This window comes from Sphaerodactylus townsendi, linkage group LG01, assembly GCF_021028975.2.
Source record: "Sphaerodactylus townsendi isolate TG3544 linkage group LG01, MPM_Stown_v2.3, whole genome shotgun sequence".
Classification (NCBI taxonomy): domain Eukaryota; kingdom Metazoa; phylum Chordata; class Lepidosauria; order Squamata; family Sphaerodactylidae; genus Sphaerodactylus; species Sphaerodactylus townsendi.
In genome coordinates, this window is record NC_059425.1 from 65,256,544 (window position 1) to 65,276,270 (window position 19,727).

The following is a 19,727-nucleotide window of genomic DNA, read 5'->3' on the forward strand; positions in this document are numbered from 1 at the left end:
TTCTGGAGTTGGTAAAAAGCAAAATTAGAGGCTAAGAGTGATGGCTGAAATGAAATGCTTGAAGGTAGAAATTGAAATAGTTAAGCTACGGGCTGAAAGTGGCCAGAAAAGGTGCTGAGAGAGTTTCAAAAATGGCTGGCGGAAATGGAGTGGAAGGGCAAACATGGAGCCGATAAAGGAAGGGACATGTTTGATTTGAAAGAGGTGTAGAGGGAAATGAAGCTCAGAGCAGAGCTGCCCATCCCCCACACTGTTGTGGAATTTCCCTCAGCGAAAGATGAGAAAATGGAAACAGTTTCCTAGGGTTGGCCAAAGTGTAATTCGGATGAACTGAGGGAAATCTTTTTCCCAAATGCTGATGGGGAAACCCTCAGAATGGCACCCAGTGAAGATGCAGTTGGAAAGTGACATAGCGCCAACCCTGCAAAGGTGATGCACTTACCAGCGTTAACGAAGTCCAGGAGAGCAGCAGAAAACTCCTTAGCAGCCTGGACTTTGTGGAACCAGAAGACTGGAGTCTGGGCAGCAGTTCCAGAAGAGTTGCAGATGGATAAAGGTGTTCATGCATGACTGGTGCCAAAGAAAGACCAGAGGCAGGATTGAGTTCCTGAAAAAGAACTGAAGGAGACAGCTGAGCTTGCTGAATCTCCCAAAGCTACCAAAAGGTGGTTCCGAGTTCAGTGCCAGGCAGTTCCAGAGGTGGAGGCGAAGTCCAGTTGCCAGCAGCCCTCCCAGCGTGCCCAGCAACCGTGCAGCTGAGACGATGTTCCCTCTTGCGGAAGGCGGTACCGGAAGAAAGATGTTGAGATGGTCTCCTGTGAGAGGAAAGGAGGCGAGGAGGCGACTGCCGATGTCCACCTAACCAACTGCTTGCACGAGGTTTCCAGTTCCGCAGAGGCGGATCCAGTATCCAACAAGAGCGGGACATTGTTGTGCAGGACTTGTGGCGAGGACCCAGTGCAGGTCATGGCAGGAAACACCTGCAAACATGAACTGAAAGTAGCAGTCAGCCGCCAGACCTCAACAGGAAGCGCCTTCTAGCGAGCCAACGCATGAGGGACTGTTGTGAAAGCCCAACATTGCAGCCTGCCCAGCAGAAGACCGAAGCTGAAGTTTGGCATACCAGACCTGCAAAAGAGGAAACTTGAGGGGACCGGGGGAGGTCAATCTGGTATAAAAAATAGAAAAGGGTCTGATATGTATTTTTTTTTTTTTGATGTAGGTAGCACTTCACAAAGTACTGAGTTTAAAAATATGCTTGTTGAAATGTAATGTGGATTACTGCAATGTTATTGATACTTATTAGGAATTCATGAGGTAAAGTTTAACATGAGTAAGAATGTTTATAAAGTAAAATGAACTTTAAAAGGTAAAACTTAAATGCATTTGAAAATGTGAAATTTTTTTTGACAACTGTTTAGTTTTGGGATTAACGTGTGTAAAGCTTTATTTTACACACAGTTTGCTTTTGCAATGAGGGCTTGTAGCCCTGCGTAGTCCCAGTAATGTTTTAGGGAAAGGGGACATATGTAACGAACTTGTCCCACCCTGAAGGGCTACGAAGTACAGCAGGCCAAAGGGAGAAGGCCTTAGCAACAATGTTTCAGAAAAAAAAAAAAAAAAAAAAAAGGTCTCCACAAAGGGAGAGAAACCCGAGCCTGATTGGCTATTGAAAAAAGGTCCAGTAACGTTTGGCAAAGCAGCTAGAGAGGAGCCAGTGGGCTTACACAGCACTGAGTAGGAGAGTTGAGGGGCTGATAGAGTCGTGGGTCAGAGAGCAGAGCAGAGTTCCTGGCAGAGAGGAGTCTGTCAGCTCTGGAAGAAAAGGATTCTGGTCTCTCAGCAGAGTTGGCCCTGACTGAAGTCCAAGTCCCTGTCCTAAGCGGTGTATGCTTGGAGCAGAGAGAGAGAGGCCCCTGATCATGGGTGCAGATTGAAGTGCCCAGCTTCAAGGAGCCTGGCGGTTTTAAAACACTTGCCCAGAATTCTATCCCTAGTCTGCCTTGCCCTGTGTGAATCAAACCAGAATCACCAGTCTGGGAGAGAAGCTTTTGTCCCAAAGAGGCAGTGAAGCCATATTAGGACCTTGAGTGGGAGAGAGGGAGTTGCCAAAGTGTGCCAGAAATCTCCACATGGGCTTGGACTGTGTGCTTGGGTGTGATCAGTGGGTATTGGAGCAGTGAGGAATAGTGTCTGTGTGCGTAAGGGAATTTATTAGTTCAAAGCTAAATCTTCCCTTAAGAGACACCTGCGTGTGTCGGTGTGCATATGAATCTGAAGTAACATCTTAAGACAAACTTATTCTGAAACCAACAAGTGTTAAACCTCTCAAAGTTACCGGAGAAGCCTCTGTTAAACCGCAAATAAAAGTTTTCAGTTTTGTTCACCTTTTAAAACCTTTCCAGTCATTAGTATTTTTGTCTGTGTGTCTGTGTTCCCCGCAAAGGGTGGTGTCTGGGGAAAATCAGTATTGAGTGGGCTATAGAGGAAAAATATTATTGGTGGCAGCGCAGAAAGCAGAACTTATATATAAGTTGCTTTCGTTACAGCAATCATCACTTTCTTTAGAATCAGCTTTCTCCGCTATGGCCCGTTTGTTATTCTACAGAGTGATGATGGTTTTTTTAAGCCTCAAAGGCACCAAGCCAAATATTGAAATATTGAAACTATCTGGACAGAAACTAGCTAAGCACAGTGAAGTTTGAAAATATACAGATATAGTAGATAATTGTATTGAAAGCTAATTTCAAAAAGCATCATTTCATAAAAGATCTACTTTTCCATCTCATTTTAATTCCAATAAAGATATTGCAGAATAGATTTTAGATTCAACTTTCCCTAAATTATTTAATTCCATGCTAGTGGTAATAATTCATAAATGTCTATATTGTCTTCTCTTTTGTCTATTTTTTTCTTGGTATAGGAGATTGCTGGTTTTTGGCTGCCTTGGAAGCTCTGACTTTTCATCAAGATATCTTGTCTCGGGTAGTGCAAGAGAACCAGAGCTTCGAGAGGAAGAAGTATGCTGGAATATTCCATTTCAAGGTGGGCAACAGTCCCCTAAAAATGGCCTAATCCATAGGTCCCCAATCTTTTTGAGCCTGTGGGAACTTTTGAGTGTGAAACAATGTGGTGAGCGCAATTACTGGAAATTGTTGAGCTCATTCAAGGTACTTGTGGTTGCTTTTTAATTCCTGTCTTTCTTGGAGCAACCCTTCTGCACCTGCTCTCCTTGTCTGAGGTCTCCCAAATCATTTCTATCCTCAGACCTCTGCTCCCCACCATCTGATGCTCACTGTCCCTGCCTGGGGTCTCCTGACCCCTGTCAATTCTTCCCTCCAGCCTCCATCTGCTTCCCACTGTCCTGCACTCACTCTCCCTACCCAACAGCAAGGACGTAGGTAAGGGGGGGTTCTCGGGTTCAACCCCCCCATTACATGTCTGAAACTCCGCCCCCCCGTTTGTGTGTTTTTTGTATTTTTAAGTGTTTTTTTATTTTTGGCCGGCAGGGGGTGAAGTTTTTAAGTTAGCAGCACCAACATTTCAGGGATTTGCTGGGAGGCTCTCCTAATGATACCACCCAGGTTTGGTGAGGTTTGGTTCAGGGGGTCCAAAGTTATGGACTTCCAAAAGGGGTGCCCCCATCCCCCATTGTTTCAAATGGAAGCTAATAAGAGATGGGGCTACACATTTGAGGGTCCATAACTTTGGCCCCCTGAACCAAACTTATCCAAACCTGGGTGGTATCATTAGGAGAGTCTCCTAAAGATACCCTGAAGGTTTGATGCTGCTAGCTTTACAATTGCATCCCTGACAGCAGGCACACCCCAAATTCCCCCAGATTCTCTTTTTAAATCCACCCCCTTCGGCATGGATTTAAACGGAGAATCTGAGGACCCCAGTTTAAATATTGAAAGTGATGCTGCTTAAGGGTGGGGGATAATCCACCCCCAAACAGCATCACTTTCAATGTTGTTTTAACTGGGGGCCCCAGATTTGCCCTTTAAAGTGAATTTAAAAGGAGAATCTGGACTCCCTAGTTGAAACACCATTGAAAGTGATGCTGTTTGGGGGTGGATTCCAGCATCACAGCAGCCGCCCATGGGGGGGGGGAGGGGCGCAATACTCAGATTTTGCACCGGGCTCCATTTTCCCTAGTTGCACCTCTGCCCGGAGGAAGGGACTGCCGGCTGGGAGCCCAGCCGGTGGGGGGGCAGGGCGGGCGGGGCAGGGGAATCTGCCATCCCTGGCCTCTGAGAGCTGCTTTTATAAGTACTGAGGCTGGGGTGGGGTTTGGGGAGGCGTGGCCATGCCCCCCAGGGCTGGGTGGAGCATGGCCATGCCCCTGAACACCCCCATTAAAAAATCTATACCTACGTCCCTGCCCAACAGTCTTGTCTATGCAGTAGATTGGTACAGCTCTTTCCCAGGGCAGATGTGGTGCCTGGATGCGGAGCTGCCCATTGCTGGCCAGGGCACTGGCCAGGGCACCCAGGTTGGCATCTTGTGTTGGAGACTCCTGGCCTTATCAGAAGAAGAAAAAGAATTTGGATCTATTCACCATTTTTCTCAACTGTAAGGAGTCTCAAAGTGGCTTACAAACTCCTCTCCTTACCACAGACACCTTGTAAGGTAGGAGGGGCTGAGAGAATTCTGAGAGAACTGTGACTAGCCCAAGGTCACCAAGCAGGCTTCATGTGTAGGAAACAAATCTGGTTCACCAGAGTTCACTGCTCTTAATTACTACACCACTTTGCTTCCTGTATCACTATATCCAATAGTAAAGTGCCGGTTAGGGATATCTTCTTAGGAAACATCCTGGTGTGCATAAAAATATTGCTTCATAAATTAAGCAAAAGAATTGTCTGTTAAATGCCATCAATAACCATAACACTCTCCTTAACACCACATTTCAAAGTAGTCCATTCTATTCCTGTCAGCTTTCTTCATTGTCCAACTTTACACCCATAGTAATAGGAAATCCTATGGCATGAATTAACTTGGTTGCTAGTGACACGTTCTTACACTTAAAAATATTTAATAGCTTCTTCATGGCTGCCCTTCCTTGTCTCAATCTCCTTCTGATTTCTTAGTTGCAATCTTCTTTTTGGTTGGTGATGAAGCCAAAACAATTGGAACCATTTCAGTTTCCTCAGTGTCCATCCTAAAGATTAGTAATTCTCCACTAGTCATTAATTTTGTCTTCTTGATGTTCAGCTGCCATCCTGTTTTGACACTTTCTCCAATGTAGAAGAAGAAGAAGGATAAAAGTTGGATTTATATCCCCCTCTTTCTCTCCTGTAGGAGACTCAAAGGGGCTTACAACTCCTTTCCTTTCCCCCTTCACAACAAACACCCTGTAAGGTAGGTGGGGCTGAGAGACCTCTGAAGAACTGTGACTAGCCTAAGGTCACCCAGCTGGTGTGTGTGGGAGTGCACAGGCTAATCTGAATTCCCCAGATAGGCCTCCACAGCTGAGGTAGCAGAGCGGGGAATCAAACCCGGTTCCTACAGCTTAGAGTACACCTGCTCTTAACCACTATGCCACTGCTACTCATATACACCTCCTCTTAGAAACATCCATGTGCTCACCCACTGGAGAAGATTAATATGTTCTTTTTGGGGTGCTGTGTGGTTTCCAGGCTGTATGGCCGTGTTCTAGCAGCATTCTCTCCTGACGTTTCACCAGCATCTGTGGCTGGCATCTTCAGAGGATCTGATAGTAGGAAAGGAAAGCAAGTGGAGTATATATACCTGTGAGTAAAGGTCAATAGGTGAGGGCATCTGAATAGGAGTGGCCTGGCAAATGTTCTTTTTGTTTTCCAGTTCTGGCATTTTGGCAAATGGGTTGATGTGGTAATAGATGATCGACTGCCAGTAAATGAAGCAGGTCAACTTGTTTTTCTCTCATCTGTTTGTAAGAACCTGTTCTTGGGAGCTCTTCTGGAAAAGGCTTATGCCAAGTAAGTGAACAGAAACATTAAGGAATTATTAATTACAGTACATGTTACTATATGTAACATAGGACACATGACCATTCCAAATCTTTGGAGTTTTTCCTTGGTTCTAGATTGCAATTAGTTGACCAAATAAATGAAAAATGCTTGTACTAATGTTCTTTACAGGCTATGTGGTTCCTATGAAGATTTACAGATTGGCCAAGTGTCAGAAGCTCTGGTAGACTTTACAGGTGGAGTTAACATCACAATAAAACTGACCGAAGCACCACCTGACCTCTGGGATATACTGACAAGATCAACTTACAGCAGATCATTGATATGCTGCCAGACCCATTTAGGGGTAAGAATTATTATCTTTTTAATAATCACATTTATGTCTCATCTTTCCTTCAAAGAGTTTCTGGAGATTATCCCATTTTATCCTAATGATTCTCTGTAAATTAGCTGAGAGATAGCAACTGGTCCAAGATCACCAGTGAGTGTAAGAGTGGACCAGTGATTTGAACATGTCTTCTCCAAACCCAAATTAACACTTAGACTATTAAATCAAATTGATTCCTGATAAGTTACTGTTACATCAATTTCAGGTTGGGTTCTTGCCTAGAAAAATTTCCTTCCTAATGTGAATTGCAAAATGATAATTTAGCTCTCCTTCCCCTATCCCTCAGTTAATTTCTATTTGTGTGTAGGCAATATATAGCTCTCAACACAGTTGCCAGATTTTGGCAAAGGAAACTCAAGACATCTGTGGGGTAATAAATCATTACAAGTAATAAATTCACCTCCTGCTGTGTGGCTGCTGTAATCATACACACCCAAGACTGTGAAATTAAGGTCTGTTAATTGTGTAAGTATGCTGGTAGGGTGGAGTTAATGGTGAACATCTCCCCAAGGTGGTATTTATAAGCAGATCAAAGTCCTTTGCTCTGGGATTTGGTAGATGTCATCCTCAGAGGGAGAGTTTCCACTTAGTGCATATATCATGGTAATGCTTGAAAAAGTATCCAGTCTTATCAACTCCACACACCCTACCTAAACTATGGGGCAATTTGCTTTCAGACTGGGCCAAGTAAATGCCACAATGAAGAAGGAGAAGGTTTGTACCATATGTTTCTTCTGAACTGGTCTATGACTGTAAAATAAATAAACTAAATAAAACATATGTTTCTTAACTGTAAGGAGTCTCAAAGCAGCTTACAGACTCCTTCCCTCCCTCTCCCCACAACAGACACCTTGTGAGGTAGTGGGACTCAGAGAGTTCTGAGAGAACTGTGAGCAGCTCAAGGTCACCCAGCTGGCTTCATATATAGGAGTGTGGAAACAAGCCTGTTTCACTGGATTTGAGTCTGCTGTTCATGTGGAGAAATAGGGAATGAAATCTGGTTCTCCAGATTAGAGTCCACCTCTACTGTACCACACTGGCTCTTAGTTCAAAGGCAGTAATATCCACCAATTATGGTTAATCTCCAGAGGTTGGAAGTCCCAAGAAACAGCAGTTTGGGGACTCTACAAATAACAACTGATAGGCTTATATTTTTGTAATCCCTTAAAACTGTTTAATCTAGTATTCATTACAACATCCCCTGGCAATAATTCAGTCAGTTAATTATGTCTTGAGCAAACACGTAATTTTGTTTTCTTAATTTTTTTTTTAAATGCAGCCTGCTCATTTGATTCTAAATTTTTGTTATGCTGAGAGAAGAGAGAGTGAATAATTGTCCCTGTTTCATTTCTTTTCACCACCCATAATCTTGCAAGCTCCACCTTAGTCTTTTTTAAAAAGCTAAATACTTTTCTTCATTTCCCCTAACTCCATAATAGGCCAAACAACTGTCAAATGAAAATTAAGGGAGCATGATTTCTCCCCATGCTTGCTTTGTTACATCTAGGCTTCCATAAAGCTAAAAAACAAACAAACAAGCAAGTGATCTGGGACCAGGCCTTTCAGTCTGACAGGACTTGGTTGCAGTGGTACCCTACTGCAAATGCACCATACTAAAATAATTTTGGGTGCTGTGTGGTTTCCGGGCTGTATGGCCGTGTTCTAGCAGCATTCTCTCCTGACGTTTCGCCTGCATCTGTGGCTGGCATCTTCAGAGGATCTGATGTTGGGAAAGCAAGTGGAGTATATATCTGTTGGAGTGTCCAGGGTGGGTGGGGAAAACCTTGTCTGTGAGTAACAAAGAAGGCAACCAGGTCAATAGTTGAGGGCATCTGAAAAGAAGTATGAGTAACAATGAAGACTATAGCCTGGGAGTAACACTGTAGATAGCACAGTCACTGGTGGGAGCATCTGAATAGAAGTATCCTGGCCTTTGTTTCTTTTGTCTATGGTCATCCTGTGTTTGTGTGGAGCTGGTTAGACACTGTCTTGACTCTAGTATTTTTCAACACTGGCAGCCAATAAATAATTTTTGGCAGCCAAAAATAATAATTAAAATAATTTTGTTGGCAGACTATCACACTACCTTAGAGGTTCCTAGGTACCAGAGAATCTTCACTTTGGCTTGTTACAATGCCTTGCCCTCAGCTTTTCTGGAAGGCAGATGCCTTCACATTTCTTATTCCCAGCGGGTTTGCCATTGTTAAATGCAAAAGGTTGAGACAATTGATCATTTATTATTACACTGTCCTTATTATAATGATATATGCTCCCAGCACATTATATCCATTTTAATAAATTCTCCAGGAAGATCAGAGCAATTATACACTGCCCTCCTCCTTCCATACTTCTCCAAATAAATTATTTGTAATGTAACACATATACCTATATATAATGTAACACACACACACATATATATAATGTAACACACACACACATATATAATATAACAAATATATATATATATATAATGTAACAAATATATAAATATATATATATAAATATATATATAATGTAACATCTATACACACACACACACATATAATGTAACACACACACATATATATATAACAGTATGTGCACTATGAAAGCAGATGGTTGAATCTTCAAATAACTGACCCCCTCTATTGTTAAATTAGTACAAGAATTTGAAATGTTGGATTATATTGGCACATCTAAGTCTTTTCTATTGGTCTAGGTATTGTATATAACGGTTTTAATTGTTTTTATTAATACTTTCTGAGCTGATGTTGAATCAATATAAACTGAACTGAACTGAACAGGCCAAACAATGAGTCTCCAAGGAAGTGTCCCTCAAGCTGCAGAAGGCACTTCAAAAAGAGCCAAATGCCCACTGCTTTCTCATAAATACAGATCATGTTGCGTCATTAATCACTAGGGAACATGGTTGAGACCATGGTTAAACTCAGTGGCTATTTTTTATATCCTTCTATACAGAAAACAAGAGTTCTCGAGAATGGACTGGTAGCAAGCCATGCCTATACAATGACTGGCATACGAAAAGTGAGTCCACATCTTTTTTGGGTAGTTCCATATGGGTTTAAAAAAAATTTGGCCAGTGTCTACACTCTTATGTTTCATTTGATTATGGCATTTTGATATGACCATAAAATGGTACCTTCCCTGGACCCAGAAGTGTTTGGATCTTGTAGCATTTCTTTCCATATCTTTTTGTTCCAAAAGACCTATCTTGCCAACTTCTTTTAGCTCTTACCCCATAGTGATAACTGTCCCAACCAGCTGTCCCTTGTTTCTCTTAATGAATAACCTTCTTATCTTTGTGCATCTCAGTTGTCCTTGGGGATCAGTGACACCTCACACTTGTCCCCATGTCATCTGGATTTTCTTCACTCCCCTCCCCACTTGTTATCTCTTGTTGCTTTGGTCTTTCTTGGCTCGCCATAGCCTCTCTCACTCTATTTTTCCTGTGCACCATGCTGTTTCTGACTAGGGCCCCTTCTGCACAGGCCAAAAAACATGGCTGAAGGCCACTATTTAAACCATTTTTGGTGGAGGAAACTTCCCACAGTTCCTGTCCCCACAACAAGTCAGGGCCACATTAAAGTGGCCAAGCCGCTTTCAAAAGTTGCTGAAAAAGCAACTCTTTCAGAAAAACTTGGTTGTGAGCTGCCGCTGAGCAAACAGTCAGTCTGGAGACAGGTTTGCAGGGGCGTAACGAGGCAGCCCTGGGCAAACTGTAGCCCTGGGCAAAACCTGAGTTGGATGCCCCCGCCCGCCATGGGCGGCCACTCCACCACGACCAAATTTCTTTTTGCACCAGGACATTGGTGCCTGCAGGAGGTGCATTTTTAGACATATAAACACCATAATTTCAGCATATCATCAGGGGACTGTCCTTATGCTACTCCCCAAGTTTGGTGAGGTTTGGTTCAAGGAGTCCAAAGTTATGGACTCCCAAAGGGGGTGCCCCATCCCCCATTGTTTCCAATGGGAGCTAATAGGAGATGGGGGCTACAGTTTTGAGGGTCCATAACTTTGGCCCCCCTGAACCAAGCTGCACCAAACTTGGGGGGTGCCATCATCTCCAGATGATACCCTGAAATTTTGGTGCTGATACATCCAAAAATGCACCCCCTGCAGGAACATCCTAGAAATTTGCCCAAGAATCATTGTTCTGCATTGAGTTTTCTGCATTGCTGTCAATAGGGGTTGCAGGCTGGGGGGGGCACATTTCTGAAGGCACAGTCTCAAAACTTTCAGGGTCTCATCAGGAGACTGCCCTAATGATACCCCCCAAGTTTGGTGCAGTTTGGTTCAGGGGGGCCAAAGTTACCGTGCCCCCTGCAGGCAAATAATGGAAAACCACTAAAATACGCAAAAACAAACCCAGCATTTTGATGCCCCCCACAAGGTGATGCCCTGGGCAGCTGCCCACCTTGCCCAATGGGCATTACGCCAGTGCAGGTTTGTTATTCCCGCCTCCTGCAATGGCGCTTCTACGGGTGGTGGCTCACAGCTGGCTTGCCAGTGCCATGAGCGTGGTTGCAGGCTGCCTGGCTCTGTGGGCACCTGAGGGTGCACCCCAAGGCTTGGCAGCAGGGTCCCCACTGGCTGGCAACAGCCAGACGGGCCTGTGTGGGGTTTTTTGATTTGCTTTCTGTGCGTTGTCTCTGTGTAGCTACGCAAGCACAACCAGGAAATTTTTTTAAGTCCATGAAGTGCCTTCATGCAAAGGCATGTGGATCAGCCGAATCACTCGCTGACCACAGGATGGCCACCCACGCGATCGGTCCACGGGGAAGACAGCTTCATTTATGACTGGTGCAACCCATTGTACTGTGGCTGTGTGGAAGGGGCCCAACAGAAGTATAGGAAGTCTAAGAAAGGAAAGCCCACTCCTTTTGCTGTATCAATAAAAGTGCTGTTCAATAGGTGGTCCAAAGGCCATATCAAATGCACCAGGGATCTTTGACTGGACTGCTGAAATTTCTGTGACCTCCTCAATATTGTGTTTATACCTTTTATCTATTTTAATTGGTTTCTAGCAGTTGGAATCCAAGATTTACCAATGTGTGAGCATTGTGAACAAGACCCAGCCCTGCTGCCATGTTTTGTGCACTTTTACAATTTAAAAACAAAATGAAAAATCCTCCACAATATAAACCAAAGATGGTGTATGATCTTGCACTGAAAAACATATGGTTTTAATGGTCTGTCAGAACTGGGTGTAGTGGTTATTGCTTTCTGACAATGATGTTGATATATAAAAGCCTTGACAAGTAGAGAACCAGATGGAGCGTGGGATCTTCTGCATGTAACACACACAAAAATACCTCTGAGTGATGGTTCTGCTCTAAAAATGGCAACTGAAGCTGGGAGGTTCTCACAGACAACAGGTACAGCACATGGGTGGAATGGGTTATGGCTCTGAGGAAGCAGATCTAAATGAATGGTGGTGCTTCTGTAATCATTTAATTGGATACAGCTGATCTAGAGTCTTTTAGTTATGAGAATGACCTTGGACAATGACAATGTTGTAGACGGTATGAGGGAACTTTTGATGTACATTATTCTCCTTACTTTCAATACTATCAAGCTTTATTGAAGATGATGAGAGCATGAAAATGGTTTCTTTTTTAGAGCTGCTCTCCTTTTAGTGACATGAATAAAACATAGATGATAATAGCTGGGCCCGTGTGTAAATCAAAGGCAGTAATTGATTCACGAGTCTCTGTTGATAACAGAGCCTGCAAGTGTATGGTAAGCTGAGCTGAGTTACATTTCCTTTCAGCAGAAATGAGAACTAGTGAATGGTGAGCACATGCTTCAGGTGCTATGTTTTTGACCATAATTCAATAAAGCACACAACAGGGTGAACTACATCTGCACTTCCTTAATTCTTGCTAAACATATTTATCCCCAATACTGATAAATCTGGAAATGGAAATATCCAGAGGCAAATTACAACAGCGGGCCTTTCCCCACTTACCTTAAGCCCCGCGCTACTTGAGGAGAGTAGCGCGGGGTCCCCTGGCACTCCCCACGAGAGGGGTGGTGACAGCGCAGCCGCCCCGACGCTGCTGCTGTCACGCCCCCTTAGCTCACGGCATCCCTGGCGCTCTTGCAAAGGGCGCCTTTTGATGACCCCGCGCAGAGCGCGGGGTTGTGGGCATGCCGGGGCACGTGCCAGGGATGCCGCACGCTGAGAGCAGCGCGCCAGGGATGCCACGTGCCGAGAGCAGCGCGCAGCATAGGGGGGATCCGGTGGGAAACACCCAGCATTTGCTTGAACTAACTGATATTATTTGGCAAGGTGTATTTTTACCCACAGTCATTCTCCTGTACTTCAGCAAGCATCTCTGTTCTTCAACAAGGGTCCAGTGGATGACATAATGAGTTACATCTCCAGCTATCTGAGCCTTTGCTGCTGCTTCTTATGCCTTCCTAATGCTCTGCTGCGATGTTTTGCTGCATATGATTGCAGCCATCACAAGCAACTCCCAGACACCATCTTTCCTTCTCTGTACACCTATGTAAACTGAGTCAACCTGCTAGATAGAGATGACTCTCTTTGGATTTTACTCTTGGAAACGGGATCCAGCTGTCACTGCTCTGCCCTTAACCGATCTTGCTAAACATCATAATGAAGACAGAAGTAGGGATTGGTAACTGTTTGAGATTTCTTAGTCTGGATTAAAGAATGGGCCAAAAATGGGAAGGAGAGAAAGCAATGTGCTACTGAAGAGACCTGATATTACTTCTAGTGTGTGCTGAACAGTCTAGTAAAAAATAAACTGGGTGGAATTCTTTCTGTGGACCATAATTGGTATGGGACCAAAACATGGAGGCAATGACAGTCAGGCTATTAAGGATCCATGTAAGAATATGATGGTTTAGTTTTGGCTACCACAACTCAGACAAATTGGGAAGCACCCTCAGAAATTGTTTGGGTTTCCTGAGCCTCTGGTGGAGGGAAAATCTACAGATGAGGCTGACTTCAGATACCCTTGCTGCTGCAAACAAGACAAAAGGATGTTAAACACAAGAGGGATTTTGTGATGAACATAGGTCATTTCCGCGTGGCAGAATTATACCGGTAGCATTGGTTCCTTACAATCCTGGTCTGTTTTATCCTGGTTTTTCCATTTGCATGGCTGCCCGTTTTGTGAAGGAGTCCAGTGAAGACCGGGAGGAAATACTCCAATTTCTTTTGCACGAGCCCGGGACTTCTGTATTTACATTGCAAGCGTATCTGAGCATGCCTGGTGTCCTGCTTTCTGATTGGCTGTTGTTTTTGAGTGGCAGCTTGAATGAATGTCAGGTGGGGAGATCAGGCAGTTGGGCGGGAAAAATAAATACCTGATTGGAGTTCACACAGTAACAGGCTCACCCTTGGATTTTTGAAAAGAATCACCAATTTGGCAATTTTTGAATACCCTGGGATGAGGGAAATATTGTGGGGCAAACTCGTTTTAGGACTGGGAACCATGCAAACTTCTTGGCTGCACATGAATATTTTCCTTGCTCAATCCAGGATATTTTGACTGTGCGGAAATGACCATATTTAGGACTAAGCTGCTAAAAAAAAATTGTAGGCAAAACTCGACAGCTTGAATTGCTGCCAGGTTATTATAAGCAGCTGGTACAGCTGGGCATTGAACAGTGGCCTTGTAAAAGCAATGCATTTTTGTTTTGACAGGTGACTTGCAAACATGGACCAGAGTATTTAGTAAGACTAAGGAATCCTTGGGGGAAGGTTGAATGGAAAGGCGATTGGAGTGACAGGTGAGTGTTTATAGCAGGGTCTCCAGTGGAATGCTCATGCAATGTGGTTGGCTCACTGGCTTCTGCAGAGTAGCTTGAATAGCTCCCTGAGGATCCAAGAAAAGATCCTGAAAAGGTCTACTCTAGGTTTTTTAAAAATGTTTTTATTTCATACTATTTTTCTCTGAGCTGCTTATCCGGTCTGGTGTTCTTCCAAGTACATGTTCTTATTCTGGGAGAGAACCAAAAATTGTAACATGCAATGGGTGGGGAATACCTTTGGATATTTTTGATAATTCAGAAGTAGTTCTCATTAAAGAAAAGTTTGACAGGTGAGCCCTGGATTATGGCAGTAAAAGAGCAAATATTTGACAGGCAGAAATCACACTGCCATCTGCTGGCAGAGCTTAATGAAGGCAATCTTGTTTGTGATGATATCAAGGTTAAATTAATTTAGGTGCCCACAGCTCAAAAGGTCAGTTCATTATAGTGAAACATTGCACTGTGATGATATGACAAAATGCAGACATTTTGTAACCCCTGATACACTTAGCCCAACACATACCTAAGCCGCAGCATAGTCAAGATGATTAAAGGACTGGACCACCTTTCCTATGAGGAAAAGCTGCAGAATGTGGGACTTTTCAGTGTGTGTGGGGGGGCGGGGGGGGGGGGGGGGGAAGAGGGAGGGGGTGATAGAGGTCTGAAAAATTGTGCACAATCATACAAATATTATTTTTCTCCCTCTCCCAAAATACCAGAACCCAGGGGCATCCAATTAAGTTGATGGGCTGTAGATTCAGAATAGACAAAATGACAGAATTCTTTATTCAGCAAGTGATTAAAAGTTGAAATTTGCTGCCAGAGGATGTAGTCATGGCCACAAGCATGGACATCTTTAAAATGAGATTAGCCAGATGCATGTAAAATAGGACTATCTGTGGCTACTAGCCATGGCAACTAAAGGAAACCTCCAAATTCAGAAGCAGCAAACCTCTTAAAATTAGTGCCAGGAGGCAACATTGGGGAAAGCCTCATCCTCTATGCCCTAATGTTGGCCCTACTGTGTGAGACTGATTAGCTACTGTGTGAGATAGGATGCTTGAGTAGATAGGCCATTGGTCTTATCCAGTGGTGCTCTTCTTATGTTCACTACTGCAAAATGCCAGGGAGAGTAGGCCCAGCACAGACCTTGCAGAGCATTGGAAAAAAAAGAGAGGAATTTCTGCAGATGCTGCATGTAATTGAGAAAAATTTGCATTTGCTGAAATGACTGGACCTGTGCCACTTTCCACATGGTAAACCTGTGCTCTGTTGCATTCATCTCCAGTTAGGGTTTCCTGATGTAGTAGTTTTCAAACTTCTTCCCCTTAAGGCCCTCTTCAGGTCTCAGAGTATTTACTGTGGAACCCATAAGTATTTCAGAGGATTCTGGCCAAACATCTTGGGTGTACAACCACTTTACACAGTTGAACTGCTATACACAGCAGTCTTAGCGAGACCTGCATGTCCAAGAACAATTGGATTGGGGTGCTGTGTGGTTTCTGGGCTGTATGGCTGTGTTGTAGCAGCATTCTCTCCTAATGTTTCGCCTGCATCTGTGGCTGGCATCTTCAGAGGATGCCAGCCACAGATATAGGCGAAACGTCAGGAGAGAATGCTGCTAGAACACAGCCATACAGCCCGGAAACCACACAGCACCCCATTGATTCCGGCTGTGAAAGCCTTTGACAATACACTGAACAATTGGATTGTCTGACACTACCATGTTTGTCACTGATCAATCCTGAATGGCTTTTTGTGAGCGCCAAGGCCGATCTTTTGTGACAATCTCTGTAGGCATTCTTTTTAGAAGGATATGTGTGGGGGGTGGGGGGTAGGTTGACAGGGCCTAGAGTAGGGTTGCCAACCTCCTGGTGGTGATTGGAGAGCTCCTGCTATTACAGCTGATCTCCAAGTCACAGGGATCAGTTCACCTGGAAAAAATGGCCAATGTGGACTCTATGGCATTATACCCCACTAAAGTCCTGCCTTTCCCCAAGCCCCACCTTTCTCAGGTTCCAGGTATTTCCCAACCTGAAGTTGGCAACCCTAGCCTAGGGGCATGGCTTATAGATTTAACTACAGAGCTACTATTCACTCCTCTCTCATAATTTGAGCACTGCAGAAAAGTTGTCTATAATACAATAATGCTTAATAAGCAATGTTTTTTTAAAAATATTTTTCTGGTCTCATTAGGTCTGGGAAATGGGAACTGCTCAGCCCCAAAGAGAAGATTTTGCTGCACAGAAACGGTGATGATGGAGAGTTCTGGTACTTTTAAAGAAATACTATATCACTGCTTTTGTTACTTCTGCCACTTCTGCCACTTTAGAACAGAATTCTATAAGAACAGAATTCCTATAAACCTCCTAAAATTAAGAAAGTGTGAAAAACCTTCCCCATACTTTTCTTAGGCCAAATATGCTCGCATGATATTCATTTGGATGGAAGACAGTAGTATTGAAATCAATGGGATTTTCTTTCCTACAATGTATTTAGAAGAGGCGTAAAGACAAAATGATTGGCTTAGAAGAAATTCACTTATATCCATGTCCTGTGGCAATAGGATTATAAGAAAATGAATAACCCAGTACAGATGGATTGTCCCAGTGGAAGGAAAGATTAGTTGGATATGAGAATCAGTTTGCTCTTCCTCTGTGGGCCAGAGAAGAAATACAATGAGGAGGAGTTAGGGAGGAGTTCATATTTCTGCTAATGCTTCCATGCTTCCCTGCAAGACCCTGTCTTTCTTTAAAATTTTTGAAAGTATGTCACTTTCAGATTAATCATTATATTTTATGTTCTTTTCTATACTACTTTGTAAACCACCTTGAGAAAGCTATGTGAAGCGGCATCAGAGAAATCATCTTAAACAAAACATGTTGTATAGCTTTGGTGGCACTGTACCATCTCAGCTCAAACTTGTAAGAAACCAATCAGATCTCAAAGTCATTGTGGAAGCAGTTTTTCAGAGCATCCGCACAATGTTGTATCACCTGCTCTTGATCCCATTCCATTGTCTTTCATGGTTTTTCCTCTTTTGCTCCAATTTTTCCAGAATCAACTTGGATCTCATGCTGATATTTCTGCAAATATCAGAGTGAAAGCAAGTTAGCCCACATGTCGACAAGAAGGTGTAGATTTCTGAACTTCTTTACTCACAGCTGGTGCTTTTGCCCACCCCATTCTCTTGCACTGACTTCTCCCCAACTTATGCACACTACTAGCAGGCTTTTAAAGACAATTGGTAGGTGGTATAGCAAAATGCACTGTAGAGTTATATCTACCACCAGGGTTTTTTTTAAGTTGGGGAAAAGGTCTACAGCAGTGCAGGAACAGTGCAAAAGCAGGTGTGAGAGAATAACGCGGGAAAACCTGATACCCATTCCTTATGCCTCTGCATTTGTAGTGGTTGTGAGCCCACATTGGGGAATTTTCTGCTGTTTGAAGCAGCCAGGGGGGGAGAGAAAATAAAATACCTGAGTGCTTCTTCCCTGAACTCGTTTCTGGTTCCCTGGTGTCTTTCAACTGAAAAAAACAAACATGGGAGATTTGATCACATATCTCTCAGTTTCATTTTGAGATCCGCTCACATTGATTTCCCCCTGAACATCTATGAAAGAACAGGATTTATTCAACTTCTGATGCCATACAATTGTGCCACTAGATGGCAATGTTAACATGCAAGTGAATTCCATATCTTCTGTTCACATTTATTTCTTTCAGATTGCCATGTCTGCCCATCCTCCTGTTGCTGCTTGCTAATAATTAAATGTGTGCTTAGCACTGACAGTGTGTCAGGCATTGTGCAGGACAAAGAAATGACAGTTGCTTCTTGTAGACTAAGGGTGTGTTTGCTTTATACAAATGAAGGTTGCTAAGTTGCATCCTTCTGCTGACTGTGTGCCAAGCAGAAATTCAATAGACAAACTTCCCTCTCAAAGGGACCTGTAGTGTTGGGGGGAAATCTGCAGAAGAGTTTCTGCTTGAGGTTTTGAAGTGTTTTATTTGTTTTCAGACTGAGCCAGCCCTGCAAGATGGTGCAAATCACATAAAGTTTTCTTTCCTTCCTTTTCTTTAATCTACTTTCTTTGTAATTTTTGACTTGTTATTTGAGTTGTTTTTATCTTTTATGTATTTTTGAAAACTTAATAAAGTTTTGTTATTTTTTTTAAAAAAGGAATGCTTCGGGGGGGCGGGGGGGGGATTGTAGCCTGAACAGGAGACGTGGCACATGAAGGCTAGTAGATCTGTCCTGTGTTAAACAGGCAGGACCAAAGTGCAGGAACAAAAAATCCTTAGTGGGATTTGCTAAAGCTGGATCTCTTCTCAGGCCCATCTGTAAAGGAGACCAGCAGCTTTGAGAGTCTTCTGAGAGTCTTTCCCTTATCTGAGACAAATGTGTGCTCCACTTGGAGGGGAAAGGGTGCCAAGGCAAAGGATGTGACTTGAGGCACAACATTTCTAATTTTAGAAATTGAGACCTGAGTGGGGGAAAATTAAAATGGTACTAGTTTTCTTTTAAATGCTCTGGAAAGGACATCTGCTGTGCCTCATTGGGGGGGGGGGGTTGTTGTTAAGTAAATGACTGGAATGAACTGGCTTTTTCCTTTGACTGCCGTATTGGACATTTAACTCCGCATGTCTTTGTTCCTTTATCATAGGATGACTCTGCAAGATTTTAAAACCCATTTTGCTAATCTGATCATCTGTAAATTAACTCCTGACCTGCTGAGCCAGGAAGATGGGAAAAAGTGGATGTCCTCCCTGCAGTTCGGCAGATGGGTCAAAGGAGTCACAGCAGGGGGCAGGTTGAGGTCTCACAAAAGTAAGACTTGGGTAGGGGCATGAGATTATAAAGTAATCATATGCAATACTGTATGGGATCATTATGATTATTTTCTTGGACAGATGTCTTTCTATCAACATTTTAAATGTAATATTACTTTGAGTCAGATCCAGACTAAAATTACCACTTGTTTCTCCATTCCACTGCAAACCACACTCATCTGTTTCTCAGGAGATTTGCCTGTGGTTGACAGGCAACCCCTGGGAGCATTGTGGGGTTGAAACAGAAGTTTCTCAAATCTCTATGTTGTGCCACACAAAGCTGGTTCCCCCATCCCATTTTTGATCCTTGACTGATCAGCAGCAGAAGCCTGAGGGTCAGAGGCAGTGGCGTAGTGCCCACGAGGCAGGAGGGGCAGTGGCGGAGGCGCGCGCACCCTGGGCCCAGTTTCCCCTTGCTCCACCTCTGGTCAGAGGTGAGAGGTGGCCTGCCACAGTGACATCCTGGCTGCCCAGTTTCCCAGGCTCCCTTATTCCACAAGAGCAGCATTTGATGGAAACCAGTGGGCTGCAGTGGGAAGGGGAGGAAGGAAAGTTCTATTCTACTGCGGGAAAGTTTAGCCTGGATCCAACACATTGTTTGCAAACTCTTGAATGTTAGGACAGATCACACTAGTGGACTTTCTTCACTAAATGCCATAGTTCTTGGAAAGGTCTCATATAAATTAATGGGTACATAATGATTTTCTTCTGTAACCCTATGCAGATTTTAGTGCCTCTGAATAGTTTGCTAATGGGTTATTTCTTCT

The 19,727-nt window shown here is 43.6% G+C and overlaps 1 protein-coding gene across 1 annotated transcript in view; it reads left to right on the forward strand.

The window, feature by feature from the left end:
• Positions 1-19,727, forward strand: part of LOC125437428 (calpain-14-like) — a 52,393-nt gene that overhangs the window by 4,220 nt on the left and 28,446 nt on the right. The window contains exons 3-10 of the mRNA XM_048504936.1: positions 2,924-3,045; positions 5,827-5,963; positions 6,126-6,300; positions 9,301-9,366; positions 14,024-14,109; positions 16,327-16,401; positions 18,795-18,947; positions 19,705-19,715. Of these exons, the coding sequence (XP_048360893.1) occupies positions 2,924-3,045; positions 5,827-5,963; positions 6,126-6,300; positions 9,301-9,366; positions 14,024-14,109; positions 16,327-16,401; positions 18,795-18,947; positions 19,705-19,715 (825 nt within the window). The remainder of the gene's footprint in view (positions 1-2,923; positions 3,046-5,826; positions 5,964-6,125; positions 6,301-9,300; positions 9,367-14,023; positions 14,110-16,326; positions 16,402-18,794; positions 18,948-19,704; positions 19,716-19,727) is intronic.